General features: G+C 33.9%; 1 protein-coding gene across 9 annotated transcripts in view; it reads left to right on the top strand.

Moving 5' to 3' along the window:
* The window catches only part of NMD3 (NMD3 ribosome export adaptor), a 35,079-nt gene that overhangs the window by 16,350 nt on the left and 1,529 nt on the right, over nucleotides 1-17,200 (top strand). For all 9 annotated transcript variants that reach the window (XM_037140972.2, XM_037140965.2, XM_037140967.2 and 6 more), the window contains exons 8-15: nucleotides 4,019-4,097; nucleotides 4,768-4,864; nucleotides 7,039-7,156; nucleotides 8,590-8,735; nucleotides 13,544-13,656; nucleotides 14,446-14,518; nucleotides 15,772-15,878; nucleotides 16,751-16,821. In XM_037140972.2, the coding sequence (XP_036996867.2) occupies nucleotides 4,019-4,097; nucleotides 4,768-4,864; nucleotides 7,039-7,156; nucleotides 8,590-8,735; nucleotides 13,544-13,656; nucleotides 14,446-14,518; nucleotides 15,772-15,878; nucleotides 16,751-16,821 (804 nt within the window). The remainder of the gene's footprint in view (nucleotides 1-4,018; nucleotides 4,098-4,767; nucleotides 4,865-7,038; nucleotides 7,157-8,589; nucleotides 8,736-13,543; nucleotides 13,657-14,445; nucleotides 14,519-15,771; nucleotides 15,879-16,750; nucleotides 16,822-17,200) is intronic.

Raw genomic sequence — 17,200 nt, 5'->3', positions numbered from 1 at the left:
GTGGTTCTTGGTTTGATTTAAATGAATGTGTTGTTTGTTTGTGTATTTGTAACTTTTAAAAATCATAATCATAAAAATTCCAACTTGGAATAATATGTGAATAAAGGATGACCGGGTCCCTTTTATCTACTTGTCATTCCTAGAGGTAGCCCCTTAAAACAAGATAGTGTGCTGTGTACTCTCTGTGTACATTGTGACGTAATTGGTTTCCCTCATGTGGGATAATTCTGAAATATTCTGTGACTTCAACATGTTACATTATATATTTGGAAACCTTTCCATCTCATTGCATGTGATTCTATTTCATTATTTTTTACCACTTCATGTGTGTGCTTATTAATCAATGTCTTTAATTAGTTATTTCCTATTACTATATTTTGCCACATATAATGTGCATTTTTTTTGCCCAGATTTTTGAGGGAGAAATAAGGATGTGCATTGTACCTGAGTATTACGATTACATGGCATGGCCATGATAATCCCGTGTATAATACGCACAAAAACGTGGGTACACATTATACACGGGAGCTCATTATACATGCAAAATATAGTAGTTGGCTTATAAGATGTTTCATTTTCTTTTTTGCTGCAGCAAACAAATGCTGACATAAATGCCCGTGTGTTTGTTTATTTAGTGGTTTTTCTGTGGCATTGAGTTTGAGCCGAAATTGCTAGATGAGTATGCTAATACCAAATTTTATGTGTACTGCTAGGTTGTCTTCCAAAATAGTGCCATGTTACAGTCCCATGACTTATGAGTTTACATTTTCCCCAAATGCTTGCCAACACTGCGTAAGATTGTATTAGCCTTCTAATTTTTGTTGTTCTAAAGGAGAAAGTAATGGCATCTTGTTTTATTTTGCATTTCCTTGATTACTAATGAAGGTTAATATTTGCATATGTGTATTAGCCATTTATGTTTCTCTCCAATGTGATTAACCTGTTCTTCATAATGTATTTTTCCTCACGTTATTCAGGATGTCAGTCTCACTACTTATGCGTGTGTGTACGTGTGTAGAGTGCGAATGCCTTTGGGAGCATGTTTTCGAGCAGGAGCCTGAAAGAGCACACACTTTTTGTAGTGTGTAATGTCTTATTAATTTTCCTTCTTTAGTTATGTAGCTATGGCTTATGACTTTTGTGTCTCACAGGGGAAAGTTTTCTATACTCACAAGATTGTTTTTTAAGAGTCTTGTGCTCTACTGACTGAGCTAGCCGGGTGCACCTCCAAGATTATTTTTTAAAAAGTAAATTATAGTTTATATTTTACTTTTGGATCTTTAATCTTACATGGTAGGAGTTTTTCCCAGTAAGTTAATTAACTTGCATTGTCTTAAAACCTACTACCAAATTGTCTCTTTTCCCCACTGATTTGAAATATCTCCTTATTCTTACATGTTAAATTCCTTTATATACGTGGTTCACTTCTTGTTAATTTTGTCTCACTGCTTCTACCACAGTATATAAATGATACTTTATAATGTGTACTCCTTACTAGTTCCTTTTTTTTTTTTCAAAACTTGATTGATAGTAAGGGCATGGGTTCTAAAACCAGATTTTGTCGGTTCGAATCTCTGTCCCATCAGGTTTTTGCTGTCTGACCTCAGGGAAGTTCTTTAACTTCTTTGACCTCAGTTTTTCTATCAAGAAAATGGGATGATGATAGCGCCTCCCTCATAGGAATACTGCGAAGATTAAATAATGTGTGAAGCATTAAGAACCATGTTTGATGCATAATTACACTTACTCAATTCTTTCCTATACTTGTAACATTTTATAGTTTTTCTCATAAAGATTTTGAGTTCCTTGTTGGCATTTTGAGCTACTCTGTACTATTTGTTATTGCAGATAGCAACTTTCTCATTATGTTTTCTAATTCATTGTTGCTAATATATTAGAAAGCTATTGATTTTATATGTTGATCTTTCTGAAATTTCATAATATCACTAGTAGTTTACAGTTGATACTCTTAATTTTTAGGTAAACAGTTATGTGTTAACAGTGATAGTTTTATTTCTTAATTATGTTTTTTATTTTAAATATTTTATTGTGGTTTTGATTTATATTTTCCTGATTAGTGACAGTGAGCATTTTTCAGGTATTTGTGGGCGATTTCATGTTTTCTTTAGGGAAATGTCTCCTACAGTTCTGCTTCCATGTTGCAGTGGGGTTATTAGATCTGCTATTGAGTGGTAGGAGTTCCTAATATATTTTGGAGATTAATCCCTTTTAGGTTAGTCCCATTTGTAATTACTTTCTCCTATATTTTTTTAGATTGTCCTTTCATCATGTTGATTGTTTCTTATGCTATGCAGAAGCTTTTTAGTTTGATGTAGTTCCTCCCAGTTTATTTTTATTTTTGTTGCCTGTGCTTTTGGTGTCATAGCCATGACGTCACTGCCAACACCAATGTCATAAAGCTTTCCCTCTCCCTATGTTTTCTTCTAGGAGTTTTATAGTTCAGGTCTCAATTTGAGTTGAGTTGATTTTGTGTATGGTGTAAGACAAGTGTCTATTTCACACTTTTGCATATGGATATTCAGTTTTCCCAATATCATTTGTTGGAGACTGTCCTTTCCCCATTGTGTATTCTTGGCTCTCTTGTTTAAAATCGGTTTACTATATATGTGCGAATTGATTTCTAGACCCTCTATTTTGTTCCATTGGTCTATAGGACTGTCTGTTGATACCATACTGTTTTCATTCCTGTAGTTTTGTAATATATTTTGAAATCAAGAAATGTGATGCTTCTTCTTAATGGTATCTGTATATCTTTTAAGAATTTTATAGTTTTAGCTCTTACATTTAGGCTTTAAGTTAATAGCCCTTTTGAGTTACTTTTTGTTGATGGTGTGAGAGAAGGGTCTAAATTCATCTTTTTCACATGGGTATCCTACTTTCTCAGGAAAAAGACTGTCCTTTCCCAAATGAATTGCTTTGGATCCTCTGTCAAAGATCAGTTGACTGTAAATGTAAGGGTTTATTTCTGGGAATTTGAGTCTGTTCCATAGATGTACATACCCATCCTCAGGCCAGAACCACACTGTCTTGATTACTTAAAGCTACTGAGTTGTGAAATTGGGAAGTATCATGTTCCTGATAACTTTATCTTTATAATTGTTTTAGCTACTCTGGGTTATTTTAGTTTCCCAGTTACTGAGTTGTTTGGAAGAATATTTCTAAACATTTCTTAGCAGGTGGTTTTGCTTTTAGTTTCATTTTATTGCTGATTTTTCATGCTGCATTGTGATCAAATAGTGTTATCTAGTAATTTATACAATTTTGAATTTATTGAAGTTAAAAAATCTTAGTATATAATTATTTTATGAATATTCTTTTTTATAAATGTTCTTCGAATTTTTAAAAATTGTATGTATTATTTCTTGAGACCATGTTCTGTAATTTCAATTAAATTAATCTTGATAGTTTGTTATTAAATCGTTATATTATGGATTCAATTTCTATATAATTCAGTTTATGAATCCTTCCTATTTTTGGTCAGTTTGGTGTTATACTAGTCCCCCACAATGATTGTGCATGTGTTAACATTTCTTAATTTTTTTTAATAGTTTTTGTTTCTGCATCTCAGTGCTGTTATTAGGTGCATTTCTATTGTTCTCTTGGTAAATTGTCCCATTTACTACATAAAATATCCTTCTGTGTCCTGGAGTTTAGTGTTTTTCTCCCCTCCAGTTGACCTTAAGTATTATTATGTTTGAAATTAAATTATGAATCTTATTTTTGTTAGCACTTGTCTGAATTTGTTAAATAATTTGTTTTATATGATACCCCTAATACATACAATATATTTTCTGATAGTTTGCTTTTTAGTACACATTTAATTTGTTGTATAGTCATGTTAGTATATAATATATTTATATTAAGTATTTAATATATTTGTTACACATGTATTTTCTGATAATTTGATTTTTAGTACACATTTAATTTATTATATAGTCATGTTAGTAGAAGATAATCTTATTTTGCAGAATTACATTCATGTGGCTTTTGTTTTTAGATGGACTGGATTTCTATTATTCTTCAAAGCAGCACGCTCAGAAGATGGTAGAGTTCCTTCAGTGTACAGTCCCCTGTAGGTACGTTCTGAACTGAAACGTGATTAAGCCCCAGGACCTGGGAGTGGATGTATTCCTGTCTATTCTTCAGACTGAGACAGCCTCTCATGCTAATACATTTAAATCTAGTAGGCATACTCTCACAATTAGTAAGTGTTTGCTGGATTTTGTCACTCTAAGGGAAGTATTAGCCTAAGAGCATGTAAGAATCACTTTGGGGTTGTGCACCTCACTCTGTGGTAACAGGCACTGTAGTGCTGAACCATTGATTGAACATTTTTAAATAAGAGGGAAGAAAGATGGGGTAGAGGGCTTTGGGGAAAGCTTAATGGAGGAGGAAAGACTTCAGCACCTAAAATGGGAAATTTTCAAAGGTAAAGTTTACATCGAAAAGTGTGATGAGTGTGAACAAAGATTTGTGGACATTAGTTTAGCTTTTAGTGGATGCTGTTTATAGGTTAGATTGGCTGAGGCAAGGCACGTTTTGGAGATTTTTAGTAGATAACGTTGAAGATAGTTAGGGTGTAGTCATATTGGTGAAGGTTCGGATGAAATTAGGCTTCACCATAGCAGACGTCAGGAAGCTGTTTCAGACCTTTGATGCTGATTTGATTGGGTGAAATTTGATATTCTGAGACTGTACAAATAAGGCATTTGTCTTTTTATTGCTGTTAACTTTTTCTCTTAATAGGTACAAAGCTTCACAGAGACTGATCTCTCAGGATATCCATAATAACACATACAATTACAAAAGCACTTTTTCTGTGGAAATTGTTCCAATATGCAAGGTACTTTCTCTTATTTAATTAATCTGTGTCTATAAGAGTGCAAGTAATTAATTGGTTTATATGTAATTACTAGTTCCTGGTTTCCTTCTGGGGTTGGTTAAAAATTTAGAATAACTTCCTTAAGTGATTTCTAACACACTCAGCTATGTTAAAAAGGTGTTAAAAGTAATTATGCTTAAAATTAAAATTGGCATACCCTTTATTTTGGTGTACTAATTAAAAGGCCGGTTTCAGTTTTTAATGTCCTTATTCCTTAAAATTTGTGATCCTAGTGGACATAGGACAATGCTATGAAACTTTGAATACAGGAAATGACATTAAAATAAATATCAGTGAACCACTTTGGAATATGTTCAAACTGGATTTTGGCAGGATGAAACTAAACAGTATTGTGGAAATGAGGCCATAGAATCATTTTTGTGATTTAAAAACATAATCTTAATAACACTTAAAATGTAGTTTATCATTTTATTTAATTGTACTAAGGTAAAACCCTGCTTTAAAAACAGAAGTGGATTAAAATTTCAACAAATTGTTATTGAGGATTTATTGTATAGAACGCTGTGTATGAAGGATTGTGTATCTAGAGATCTCTGTCATATAGGAATTTATAATTGATATTTAAATCACTAATAATGATAAGTGCTATAATTTATTGTGAGCATTCCATATAACTTAATATCTAAGTATAGTTATATCTCAGGTACTTGTTGGCCTCAGAACTCATCACACCCTGTACTTGATGCATTTTGACAAGAAAAAAAAATGTTTCGGCACTTGGCACTTGCTCAGGACTCCTTGTACTTGCTAGAACTTGTATGAGTCCCGATGCTGCTCTGCAAGAGAAAATTCCTTATCATTTGGTACTTGTTGGTTTCGGCACTCATCATGAGTACCAGAACAAATTAATGATGAGTACTGAGGTACCACTGTGCTTGAGTGTATTTCACCTCTTTACATCTCATTATAACTGAGGTGAATTATACTGTCATTTTGAAGATGAGGAAATCAAAGCTTGGGGAGGGTAGATGACTTGACAAAAGTTACCTTACTACAAAATGATGAAGGCAGGATTCGTACCTAGGTCTGTGATTCGTAAGCTTTAAAGCTGTCACCACTAATTTATGATAGGGTACATTACCGAGGGGTGAAATGATGGCTTAATACAGGGTCAGCACAATTTTTCTGGAAGAGGCAGATAGTAAACATTTTCAACTTCAGGCCAGGTATTTTCCTTTGCATCCATTCAGCTGTTGCTGTTTTACAAAGTTGCCATAGATAATAGATAAATGAATAGCTGAGGATGTATTCCAGCAAAACTTTATAAGATGGACTTGGACCAAATTTGGCCTGAGGGACATATTTTGCAAAACCCTAGTTTAGAACTGAACATTTTACTGCTGCAGAGCCTGGGAAATATAAATTTAGGTGAAGGGCCTATTTAAGGCCTTGATTATTAAGTGCTGTGAGCGATTCATACAAGTCCCTGGATGCATACACAATTTAAAGGAGTATTTTCATCAATCTTTGGAGACTAAGTTAAAAAGAAAGGACTGGACAAGATGTTGTTAGGGATGCACAACAGGTCTTTTCAGTGGAGGAGCCTATGATTGTAAATGGATACAGCTTAAAATGTAACCCAGATTCTTTTATGTTTTAATGCAGTTTAAAAACAGATAACCCCATTGCTGGTGTAATTTCCCAGTGTACACATAGAAGTCTGCTTTTGGGGGCATTAAATATATGATTATATATTGTTATGTGTAGCCTTGAAAGAGAAACATGTGGCTCTCCTGAAATTTGTTTTTTGTGGAGATTGAAGGAAGTCATTAGTAGATTTAGAAAATCACTCTTGATGATTAGTACTTTGCTTAGAATATACACTATTAACATAGGGTGATAAGCATTCACACTTAAACTAAATTGAAATAACTTAATAGTTTGGTGAATAGGATCTCAAAAAACATTATAGCATTTTTATTAAGACAAATATCTTAAGAAAGTATGGCTTATTTTAAAGATTCTTTTGTTTAGGTACTTTGTCGATACATAGAATTAAAAATTCATTGTTTCAGTTTGGGCAGATGCACTTGGATCAGGTTTACAGTGTGAGTGTTTTTTGGAGACTGTTACTTAGTATTTGCTTCACTCTAAATGTTAGTTCTTATGTCCAGGATAATGTTGTTTGTCTGTCTCCAAAACTGGCACAAAGCCTGGGAAATATGAACCAGATTTGTGTGTGTATTCGTGTAACCAGCGCCATCCATCTCATAGATCCAGACACCCTGCAAGGTAAGTTGTAGGAGTTGTTTGCCTTGACAGTTCTGTCTAGCAAGCTGTAATATTTATGTTGTAATTCATCAAACATTTTCAATAATATTGTTATGAAAAACTGTTTAACATTTTTATTATTTAATTCTTATAAAACACTGCAATGTTAAAACTTTTGGTAAGTTAACTCTTGTATTTTTTTTAATGCTTACTGGAGGATGTACCTACTGATTTTAGAGCAGTGGGGACAGGAAGAGAGAGAAAGAACATGGATCGGTCGCCCCCTGTGTGCGCCCCGAATGGGGGTCAGACTGCCACTTTTTGGTGCCTGGATGATGCTCCAACCACAGGAGCAGCTTGGCCAGGGCCGCCCTTGTAGTTTTCACTTGAAGAAATAATTCTGTGAACTTTCAAAAACTTACTGGTTTTATGCCATTTATTTTTATGGAAATTGACTTATTTACCTCAGTTTACTTTTGTGACTAATTATTTAAGTTCATTGCCAAATTTTAGTGTATAGCAAATATTTTAAAGTTTGGAACATTTGATTTTTTATAATCCAGTAGAACACTTAGTTTAAATATGAATTTTAACTCATTTCATCATTATTATACATAATTTTTAACAGTCTGTTAGAAAAAGTATTTTTAAAAAGATTTTATTTATTTATTTTCAGACAGAGGGGAAGGGAAGGAGAAAGAGCGGGAGAGAAACATCAGTGTGTGGTTGCCTCTCATGCGTCCCCTACTGGGGACCTGGCCCACAACACAGGCATGTGCCCTGACTGGGAATCGAACCAGCGACCCTTTGGTTCACAGGCCACACTGAATCCACTGAGCTACACCAGCCAGGGCTATAAAAACTATTTTTCAAAGAATACCCCGCATTGATAGGTGTCTCCTTAGTACTTGTTTGCATCTCTTAATTTTTTCTTTTTCAGTATTTCCTGTAGTGTAAGTTTTCTGTTATTAAAAAAAATTGAGTTTATTTTGCTCTTCTCCAGAAAGTCATTTATTATCTTTGTCAATTAGATTAGAATTTATCAGTCAAAGGGTTTTTTTGTACAGTATTGGATGAACATATGTCAGGTAAAACTGAATTTTTTTATAAAAGTACCTAAGATGACTGACAGTGTTTCTAAATATAATGCTAGCACATGAAAACTATACAACTGACTGGCTCTGACCTTACATTAAAGTCACTGAGCTCTGTTGCCTTCTGATGATAATAATGACTTAAGGTATGTTTGGTGCCTGGGATTCCTCTCGTGTTGCGAGAAATTGGGACTGATTCGTGGGGTAAATGACGACTCTGGAGAGTAGACTGCCACTGTGGGTCCTGCTGACCTGGTGCTTCCCATTTTGTCTGCACCAGCCTCTCCCGAGTTATGTTTGACATTTGTTGATTTTAATGTACTTCCTTTCTCTTCTTTGATAGTCTATGCTAATTCTTAGTTGCAGATATAGATGGAAATACTTTCTGGAGTCACCCTTTCAATAGTTTATGCCATCCCAAACAGCTGGAGGAATTTATTGTGATGGAATGCAGCATAGTTCGAGATCTAAAACGCAAAGCAGGTGCCGGAATGGTATCAAAAAAGGTAAGTTCCACCCACCCCCCACACCTTTTTTTTTCCCTTGCCCAACTTACGGTATTGATCACAGTAATTATGTGTTTCTGGATAAAGCTAGTACCACACTACGTTAAAAATGCATTCCATATCTATATGCTTTTAACATATAGTCATTGTGGTGAAAATTATCAGACTTACACTGTCTGGTAAGTATATTCTTCTGTGAGAACATTTTTTTTAATGTTGTTTATTATGAAAAAGCATTTTCTTGCTTTACTTTTGTGCAGGAGGACCAAATGATCAGCTAATCTTTTTTGACTTTTTAAAAATTTTCAAACATTTGAATCAAATATAAGCTGTATTATACTAAGTACTGAATACTTTAGTTTGCATTTCTGAAACATAGGAACATTTTCTATATGATCAAAGTATTACATATATAAACATCGTCATGTATATTCACATTTCCTCACTTGTCCCAGATCATCTTTTGTGGATTATTTAATCCATTTGGAGATCATACATCCAACATGAATATTATACCTCTTATATCTTTTATTTAATAATAGCCCCCCTTTTTTCTTTTTCGTAACAACTTTTTAAGGCAACTCAGACATTTGTCTTGTGGATCTTTATTATTGTTTTCTCAAGATGTCATTTAATTTGCTACTTAATCTCTTGTAGTTCCATTAAACTGGGCAGTGGATCTAAAGGTTTGCTTAAATTTAGGTTAATTAATTTTGGCCAGAACATTTTGTTGGTGATGCTTTGTATTTTCTATGGTGTATCTAGAGGCAAGTAATGTTTGGCTAGTTCACTGAGAGCGGATCTCTCTATTATGATTCTGTTCCCTTTGTTACTAGCCTGTCGGTCTGATTTACTTCACCCTTTCCTCCTTTCCCTCCCTCCCTCCCTCCCTCCCTCCCCTCCCTCCCTCCCTCCCTCCTTCCCTCCCTCCCTCTTACATTGCCCCAAATTTAGCCACTTGGAAACCTTTACAGAATCACTTCTATGTCTTTAATTTTTTAAAATTTATTTAATTATTGTTCAAGTACAGTTTTATGTCTTTTACTCCCATCCTGGCCCACTTCACTTCCATTTTCACCCCTGTTAGTTTTTGTCCATGTGTCCTTTATACTTGATCCTGTGAATTCTTCCCCCTTTCCCCTGAAATTCCCTCCCCTCTCCTTTTTGGTCCCTGTCAACCAGTTCTCAATTTCACTGTATTTGGTTATATTTTGCTTGCTTGTTTGTTTTGTTGTTTAGGTTCCTGTTAAAGGTGAGATCATATGGTGTTTGTCTTTCACTGCCTGGCTTATTTCACTCAGCATAATGTTTTCCAGTTCAGTCCGTGCTGTTGCAAAGGGTAGTAACTCCTTCTTTCTTTCTGCTGCATAGAATTCCATTGTGTAAATGTACCATAGTTTTCTGATCCATTCATTTACTGACGGGCACCTAGATTGCTTCCAACTCTTGGCTATTGTAAATTGTGCTTCTATGAACATTGGGGTGCATGGGTTCTTTTGAACTGGTGCTTCAGGGTTCTTAGGATATAATCCTAGCAGTGGAATTGCTGGGTCAAAAGGCATATTCATTTTTGGTTTTCTTAGAAAATTCCATTCTGTTTTCCATAGTGGTTGTACCAGTGTACAATCCCACCAACAGTGAACTAGGGTCCCCTTTTCCCTACAACTTCTCCAAGTCTCTATGGGCAATTAATATTCGACAAAGGGGGCAGTAATATAAAATGGAGTAAAAATAGCCTCTTCAACAAATGGTGTTGGGAGAACTGGACAGCTACGTGCAAAAAAAAAACGAAACTCAAGCACCAACTTACACCATACACCAAAATAAATTCAAGGTGGATAAAAGACTTAAATATAAGCTGTGACACCATTAAAGTTCTAGAGGAGAACATTGACAGGAAAATCTCAGATATTCCACGCAGCAACATTTTTACTGATATGTCCCCTAGAGCAAGGAATATAAAGGATAGAATAAACAAATGGGATCTCATCAAAATAAAAAGCTTCTGTGTGGCTAAAGAAAACAGTATTAAAATAAAAAGAGAACCAACTGTATGGGAAAACATATTTGCCAATGATACCTCAGACAAGGGTTTAATCTCCAAAATATAAACAAAGAACTTACACGACTTCACTCTAAGAAGAAAAACAACCCAATTAAAAAGTGGGCAAAGGACTTGAACAGACATTCTCCAAGGAGGACATACAGAATATCCAGAGACACATGAAAAGATGCGCAATATCACAAGCTATCAGAGAGATGCAAATTAAAACCACAATGAAATACCACTTTACACTGGTCAGAATGGCCATCATAAATAAAATTTTTTTATAAGTGACTTTTACTTTTTTAGAGCAGTTTTAGCAAATTAAGAAGAGTAGGTAAGAAATTTCCCATATACCCCTGGTCTATATACATGGATAGCCTCCATTATTAATATCCCAACAGAGTCTCCCTACCCAGGAACATCGAATTTCTCTCTGTTTACTTAGGATTTTTTTTTTTAAGTTTTGTTCATTAGAGTTTTGTAGTTTTTCTCATAAAGATCTTAGCATTTCATTTTTTGGTGGTGCTAATATAAATGGTATTGTGTTTTTAATTTTAAATTCTACATGTTCATGTTGATATATAGGAAAGTGATTGACTTTTGTTTGTAACCTTGTGTCCTGTAACCTTGCTATATTCTGGCAGTTTCTTTTTGTTCATTCAAATTTTCTACATATACAATTATGTCATCTACAAACAAAGATAATATATATATATTTTTTCAATCTATATATCTTTCATTTTCTTTGCATTAGCTAGGATGTCTAGTAGGTTATTGAAAATCAGTGGTAAGAAGGAAATCCTTGCCTTGTACCTGATCTTAGAGAGAAATCTTTTGAGTTTCTTACCATTAGGTATAATGTTAGCTGTAGGTTTTTTGTATATATTCTTTATCAAGTTGAGGAAGTTCCCCTCTATTCCCATTTTACTGAGAGTTTTTAACATGGATGGTGTGTGTTGAATTTTGTCAAGTGCTTTTTTTGTAGTTATACTCTCATATGACTTTTTTTTTATCCTGTTGATGTGATTGATGGATTATATTAAGTGATTTTCAAATGTTGAATCAGCCTTGCACACATGGGGTAAATACCATTTAGTCGTGGTGTACAATTCTTTTATATTTTGTTGAGGATTTTTGTGTGTATGTGTTTATGAGAGAACATTGGTCTATAGTTTGCTTGCCTGGTAATGTCTTTGTTTGGTTTTGGTATTAGGGTGATGCTGGCTTTGTAAATGTGTGAGGATGTATTCTATTTCTGTTATCTTCTGGAAGAGATTGTGGAGAATTAGTATAATTTCTTCCTTAAATGTTCGGTAGAATTCACCAGTAAATCCATCTTGGCCTGGTGCTTTCTGTTTTGGAAGGTAATTAGTTGTTGATTCAGTTTCTTAAATAGATAAGTCTATTCCTATGTCCTTTTGACATGACTTTCCTGGCCTTTGAAAACATCCTTAGTTTCTGGCACAACACCACAATGTTTAGAATCACATTGTGTTCCAGAATCACATGGTATAGTTCTTACCCCCATGTCTGAAATCAGGTGTTTCTTCAAGGATATAAGTCTGATTTCCTTTACTGTGAATTAATATTTAGAGGTTCTTTATCTGTATACTAGTGGTGCTCATTTTTACAGAGGTAATAATTGTGTTTTGAGATAAATATAACTTTTGATAATTTGGGAAAATCAATAGAAATCTAAGACTACTTTTCACATTTTTATTTAAAATGCAAAATTTAGTAATGTGCATTTAGGAATGTGCAAAAGTAATTTAGGAACATACTTTTATTATTTATAATAAATGTACAAGAATATCCCTTTCCCTAGGCATATATAAAACGGGATAATGTATAGTTTTGTTTGTTTTCAGAAAATACGTTTAGCTAGAACAGGTTCATAAGTCTCCTATAAATAGAAGCAATCTAAGAGCTAGAAAGTGAATCCTATCACATAGGATTTAGTCTCTCTCTTTTTGGTAACTACCTTTTTTTAAAATCATTTCTTTCCCAAATCTGAGACCTTTTATTTCACTCTCTTTTTATCCCTACCTCTTCTTTGCATCTCTTTAAGATTCCTTAGTTTTATCTATAATCTTAGTATTGCTCTTGATCTTAATGGGTCTGTCTTGTTAGTAAAAGGTATTGGCATGTGCTATACTTAATTCAGTCCAGAAGTCTGAATGTCAGTTAAAATTTCTTGTAAAATTCTGTTTTGGAAGGGTACTTGAATGGTTTTCTAGTTTAAAATTTCAAACTTGGGATGCTGTTTCTGCAATAGTTTTTTTTTTCTTTAAGTGTAGCACCTCAAAATAGACACCCAAACATTTAATACTGGTAGTAATGGGGCCACTAGGATTGCTAGATTGTTTTGTCTGAACCCTGATTTTTTAACTTTATGCGTAAAACACACAGGTTGCTTAGGATTGGATTTGAGATTCCCTTCCTTTGTCACTTGCTCTCTTTGCTCAGTCTGTATTAACCCATCTCCTGGTGGGAGCATTTCTTATGAAAATTCTACATGTCTGTTTTTAGGTGACTTGTTCATATTTTATAAAAGTCTTGGTGAAAATTTTAACAAAAATATTTGAGTAAATTGTGAATCTTTTTCTATACTTAGGTAATTTGTTAACTTTGACAGTGCTTCAGAGATCTGAAAAATAAAATAATTTCTGTTTTTAAAATGAAAATTAGGAAACCAAAATCAACATTGTATTTCAGTTTTCTATGAAATGCATTTTTGAGTTTCATTTTCTTTCCTGTTAAGCATACCCTTGGGGAAGTCTGGGTACAGAAAACATCTGAGATGAATACAGATAAACAGTATTTTTGTCGCACTCATTTGGGACATCTTCTGAATCCTGGAGACCTGGTGTTGGGGTTTGTATTACTTTATAGTATTTTAAACTGTCAATTAGCATTGCAGATTTTCTTCTGGAGCCAGCAAAGCTTTCTAAAATACTGAAGTTGTTTGTTCCAAAAAGAATTCCCACTAGCTTTATGCTCATTTTACTATTAATAAGTGAGTTAAAACTGTGGATTGGACAGAAGCCCATACTTAACTGCATTTTGGCCATCATCTTGAAACATCATTTCTTCCAAGAATCTGAGTAACTGAACTGTACAGTTGTATGGTCAGATCACCTTTATAGCTCTTTGGGGGAGTGGATAGTTTTTTTAAAGCATATGCTGCTGCGCAGATAATTCACTTTTAAAAAGTGGCAGCCATGTCTGTAAGGGGTCTTCACAGGCATAGGACAGTCCATTCAGATGCTGAGCTTGTCATCGTGCCTCACACTGTACTTTTGCTTTTAGAGTTTTAGTTCCTTTACTAGAGAATGAGGGGTTTTTGTTTGTTTTGTTTATTATAAACTAAATGGAACCATGTAACTGAATCTTTCAGACTTATATGTAAGCCTGTTTTGCTTCTTTATAAATATAGGTAAGGTAGGTGATAATGGACGTGTGAAACTCACAGTGCATTATCGTCTTTACTGTGAGCTGTAGAAGTGTGTTCCCTGTAGAGTGAACTCTGAGACTTTGGAAATGGGAACGTGTATTACATGTTTGATCTTAGAAGGAACTTTGAGGGGATCATCCATAACATAAAAAGTTGCATGGAAAGGAAACATTTTTTTGACATTAAGTGTTTTATTATTTTCATTTCAGATTTGATTTGGCAAACTGTAACTTAAATGATGAGCATGTCAACAAAATGAAATCAGATAGAGTCCCAGATGTGGTAAGGCTTTAGATTTTTCTCTTTTATCCTATATTAACGAGCATTGATGTAACTCTTATGGGTAAAATGCACAAGGTCATGTTTTTAAAAATAAAAAATTAATTTAGAGATTTCTTTTGAAATTGCACTTAAGGTATAATAGCAGAGGCCTTCATTGTAAATCATTTTTCTTAGTGGAGAAAATCCAAGATTTAAAGAGTGTTTTTGTTGCTTTTATAATCAAATGTTCATATTCTGTCAAAATGCTTGATACTGTTCATAGAGGAAAAAATACATTTGCAGCTAAATTTGATGACCTTTAGAATTTATTCAGGTTTATTCTTTTGGCTCAGTTTATTTCATGTATTGTTCAATTAAGAAGGCATTTAGAGTTAAATTCTCTTTCTAGTTTGAATATAATTGCAATGAAAATGACCTTCATAGTAGCAAGTCTGAGGGAAAGAATCTGACTTTTGGGAAAAAACTTAAATTGTAACATGAATTTATAAATAAAGTCATGAGCAACAGTGAATGTGAAAGATCCTATCTCCCACTTCCTTAATCTTTTAAAATAAAATTGATCTCTTTGGCCGTGGGCAAAAATTAAGTCATGGTGTAAGAAGGACTCGTCTCCTCACCACCCAGTTGTGCTTTAGTGAGTTAATAAATTAGGAAATAAAGCTCAGCTCAGGTGTGAGTCTGAGTAGGTCTTTCTGAATAGATCGTAACAGGAGATCATGATGGCCTTACAAGATTTTGTTTTGTGTAAAATTCTTAATTCATGCTGCAGTTTTTAAAACTGTTCTAGGGCATACAGTTGTGAAAGATATATATATAGTTCTATAAGTGCTTATTAGTACAAATAAAAGGAGAAAAAGTGTCTATGATAATGTTTCAGAATGACTTACATGAATGGTAGCTAAAAACTGAACGATGGTCTAAAAAACACACCAGATACCTAAAAGTTTTGAGAAGAAAGGAAAAACAATTTTGGTTCACTGAAAAACTGCAGTTAGTAAATTTTAACAATTATGCAAATAATGGCTGAATGCATTCTCATAAAATAGTAAGTGCCTGGAGAAAAATATTAAAAGTTCTCTTGACACCGCCTCGTGATCCCTCCCTCCCTCCTTCCCTGGAGGTGTAACCACTGTGGTCAGTTTGGTGACTCGCGGGCATTCTCATAACCTTTCATTTTCTATCTTTATTGGACTTTGAGGCCATGTTACCCAGTTCCCGTTTTTTGTAACCTTCCAAATATTCGTGACTTCTAGGTATTGATCAAGAAGAGCTATGACCGCACAAAACGTCAGCGTCGTAGAAACTGGAGACTGAAAGAGCTTGCGAGAGAGAGAGAAAACGTGGATACAGACGACGAAAGGTCCCACTTTCCTTTGAACCTTTTATGGTTTTTATCTATAAAGAAGTAGCCATCACACAATTTATTCTTGAACTCAGAATTAATTTTGTGTTTTTACCAATGTGTTGATAGAATCAGTATAACATTTAACACATATTTAGTTTTTATTTCCTGGGTTATGACCTGACAATTGCAGTGTTACTGAAAATAGTTTATTTGAAAAGTCAAAATATAAGAAGTAATTAATTACCTTGTGGATATCACAAATAGCAAATGAATACTTATGGCTTGGGGTGAAAAGAAAATAGTTCATTGATATCAAATATGCTATTTTTCGAACAAGTTAAGGAGAAATAGAGGTTATGTGTTCTAGAAAAGTGAACTGGATGATTTGTAAAGTGGCCTGACTAATGATGGTAAAGACAGTGATGTATGAAAAAGTGAAGTTTTAAATAAAATCGTGTCATTAGCTGTTAGTGCAGAATAGCATATTTCTAAAACATAATCTCATAATGTAGTTTAAAACAAGTGTGTATTAAATATGTAATGTTAACTAGATGTAAGTATACTTTTGACTGTTTCATCTTTAGTCTTAAAAGTGTGTATATTTTCAACTTGGTCATAAGAGTTTTTTTTGAAAATTGGAGTGGGAAGGAGCCTTCTCATTGTATTATACTTAAATTTACGTCACCTATGTTCAGTTGTGTATTTATTTTATGATGTAATTTTGAAAGAAAAAATGTAAAAAACTTGTCAGAGTACTTAACATGCATAACTGACAAGCAAATATTTTAAAGATTTTAATCTTACATATTATAGTGCTGAAAATGAAGAAAAGATAACTTCATTCTTGCTAAAGGTGAAACATTTAAATTTTCTTCATTCTTTTATAGACAATACCAAGATTTCCTTGAAGATCTTGAAGAAGATGAGGCAATTAGAAAAAACATCAACATTTACAGAGGTAGGTGTTGGAGTGTTTAAGTTGTGTTCCCCCACAGGGATTATTTTGGTATCTTTAACTTTGATTCTGTAAATGACTCTTATGTTTTTAAAAACTACTCTGCCCAATCATTTATTTAAAAAAATCAGAACAGTAAAACTTACTAAAATGCTTGCTCTCCCACATTTGGTATCATTTGCATCCTCGCACGATGCCTCAAGTTCTGGACCCCTACACTGGTGGGTATTTAGTCACATATCTATGCGGTCCAGTCGTTCAGTGGGTGTTGAAATGCCCACTGTAGGTATGATACAGGAGCTGTGGATGCAAAGTGGTTCGATAATAGTAATCATGGTGGGGGCAGGCGCTTGCATATTTCCGTATTTGTATTTACATGAAA

This window comes from Artibeus jamaicensis, unplaced genomic scaffold (genome assembly GCF_021234435.1).
Source record: "Artibeus jamaicensis isolate MK-2021 breed Jamaican fruit bat unplaced genomic scaffold, CSHL_Jam_final scaffold_474, whole genome shotgun sequence".
NCBI classification, from domain to species: domain Eukaryota; kingdom Metazoa; phylum Chordata; class Mammalia; order Chiroptera; family Phyllostomidae; genus Artibeus; species Artibeus jamaicensis.
The sequence above is the reverse complement of the archived record's forward strand: the minus strand, read 5'-3'. Positions and strand labels throughout refer to the sequence as shown.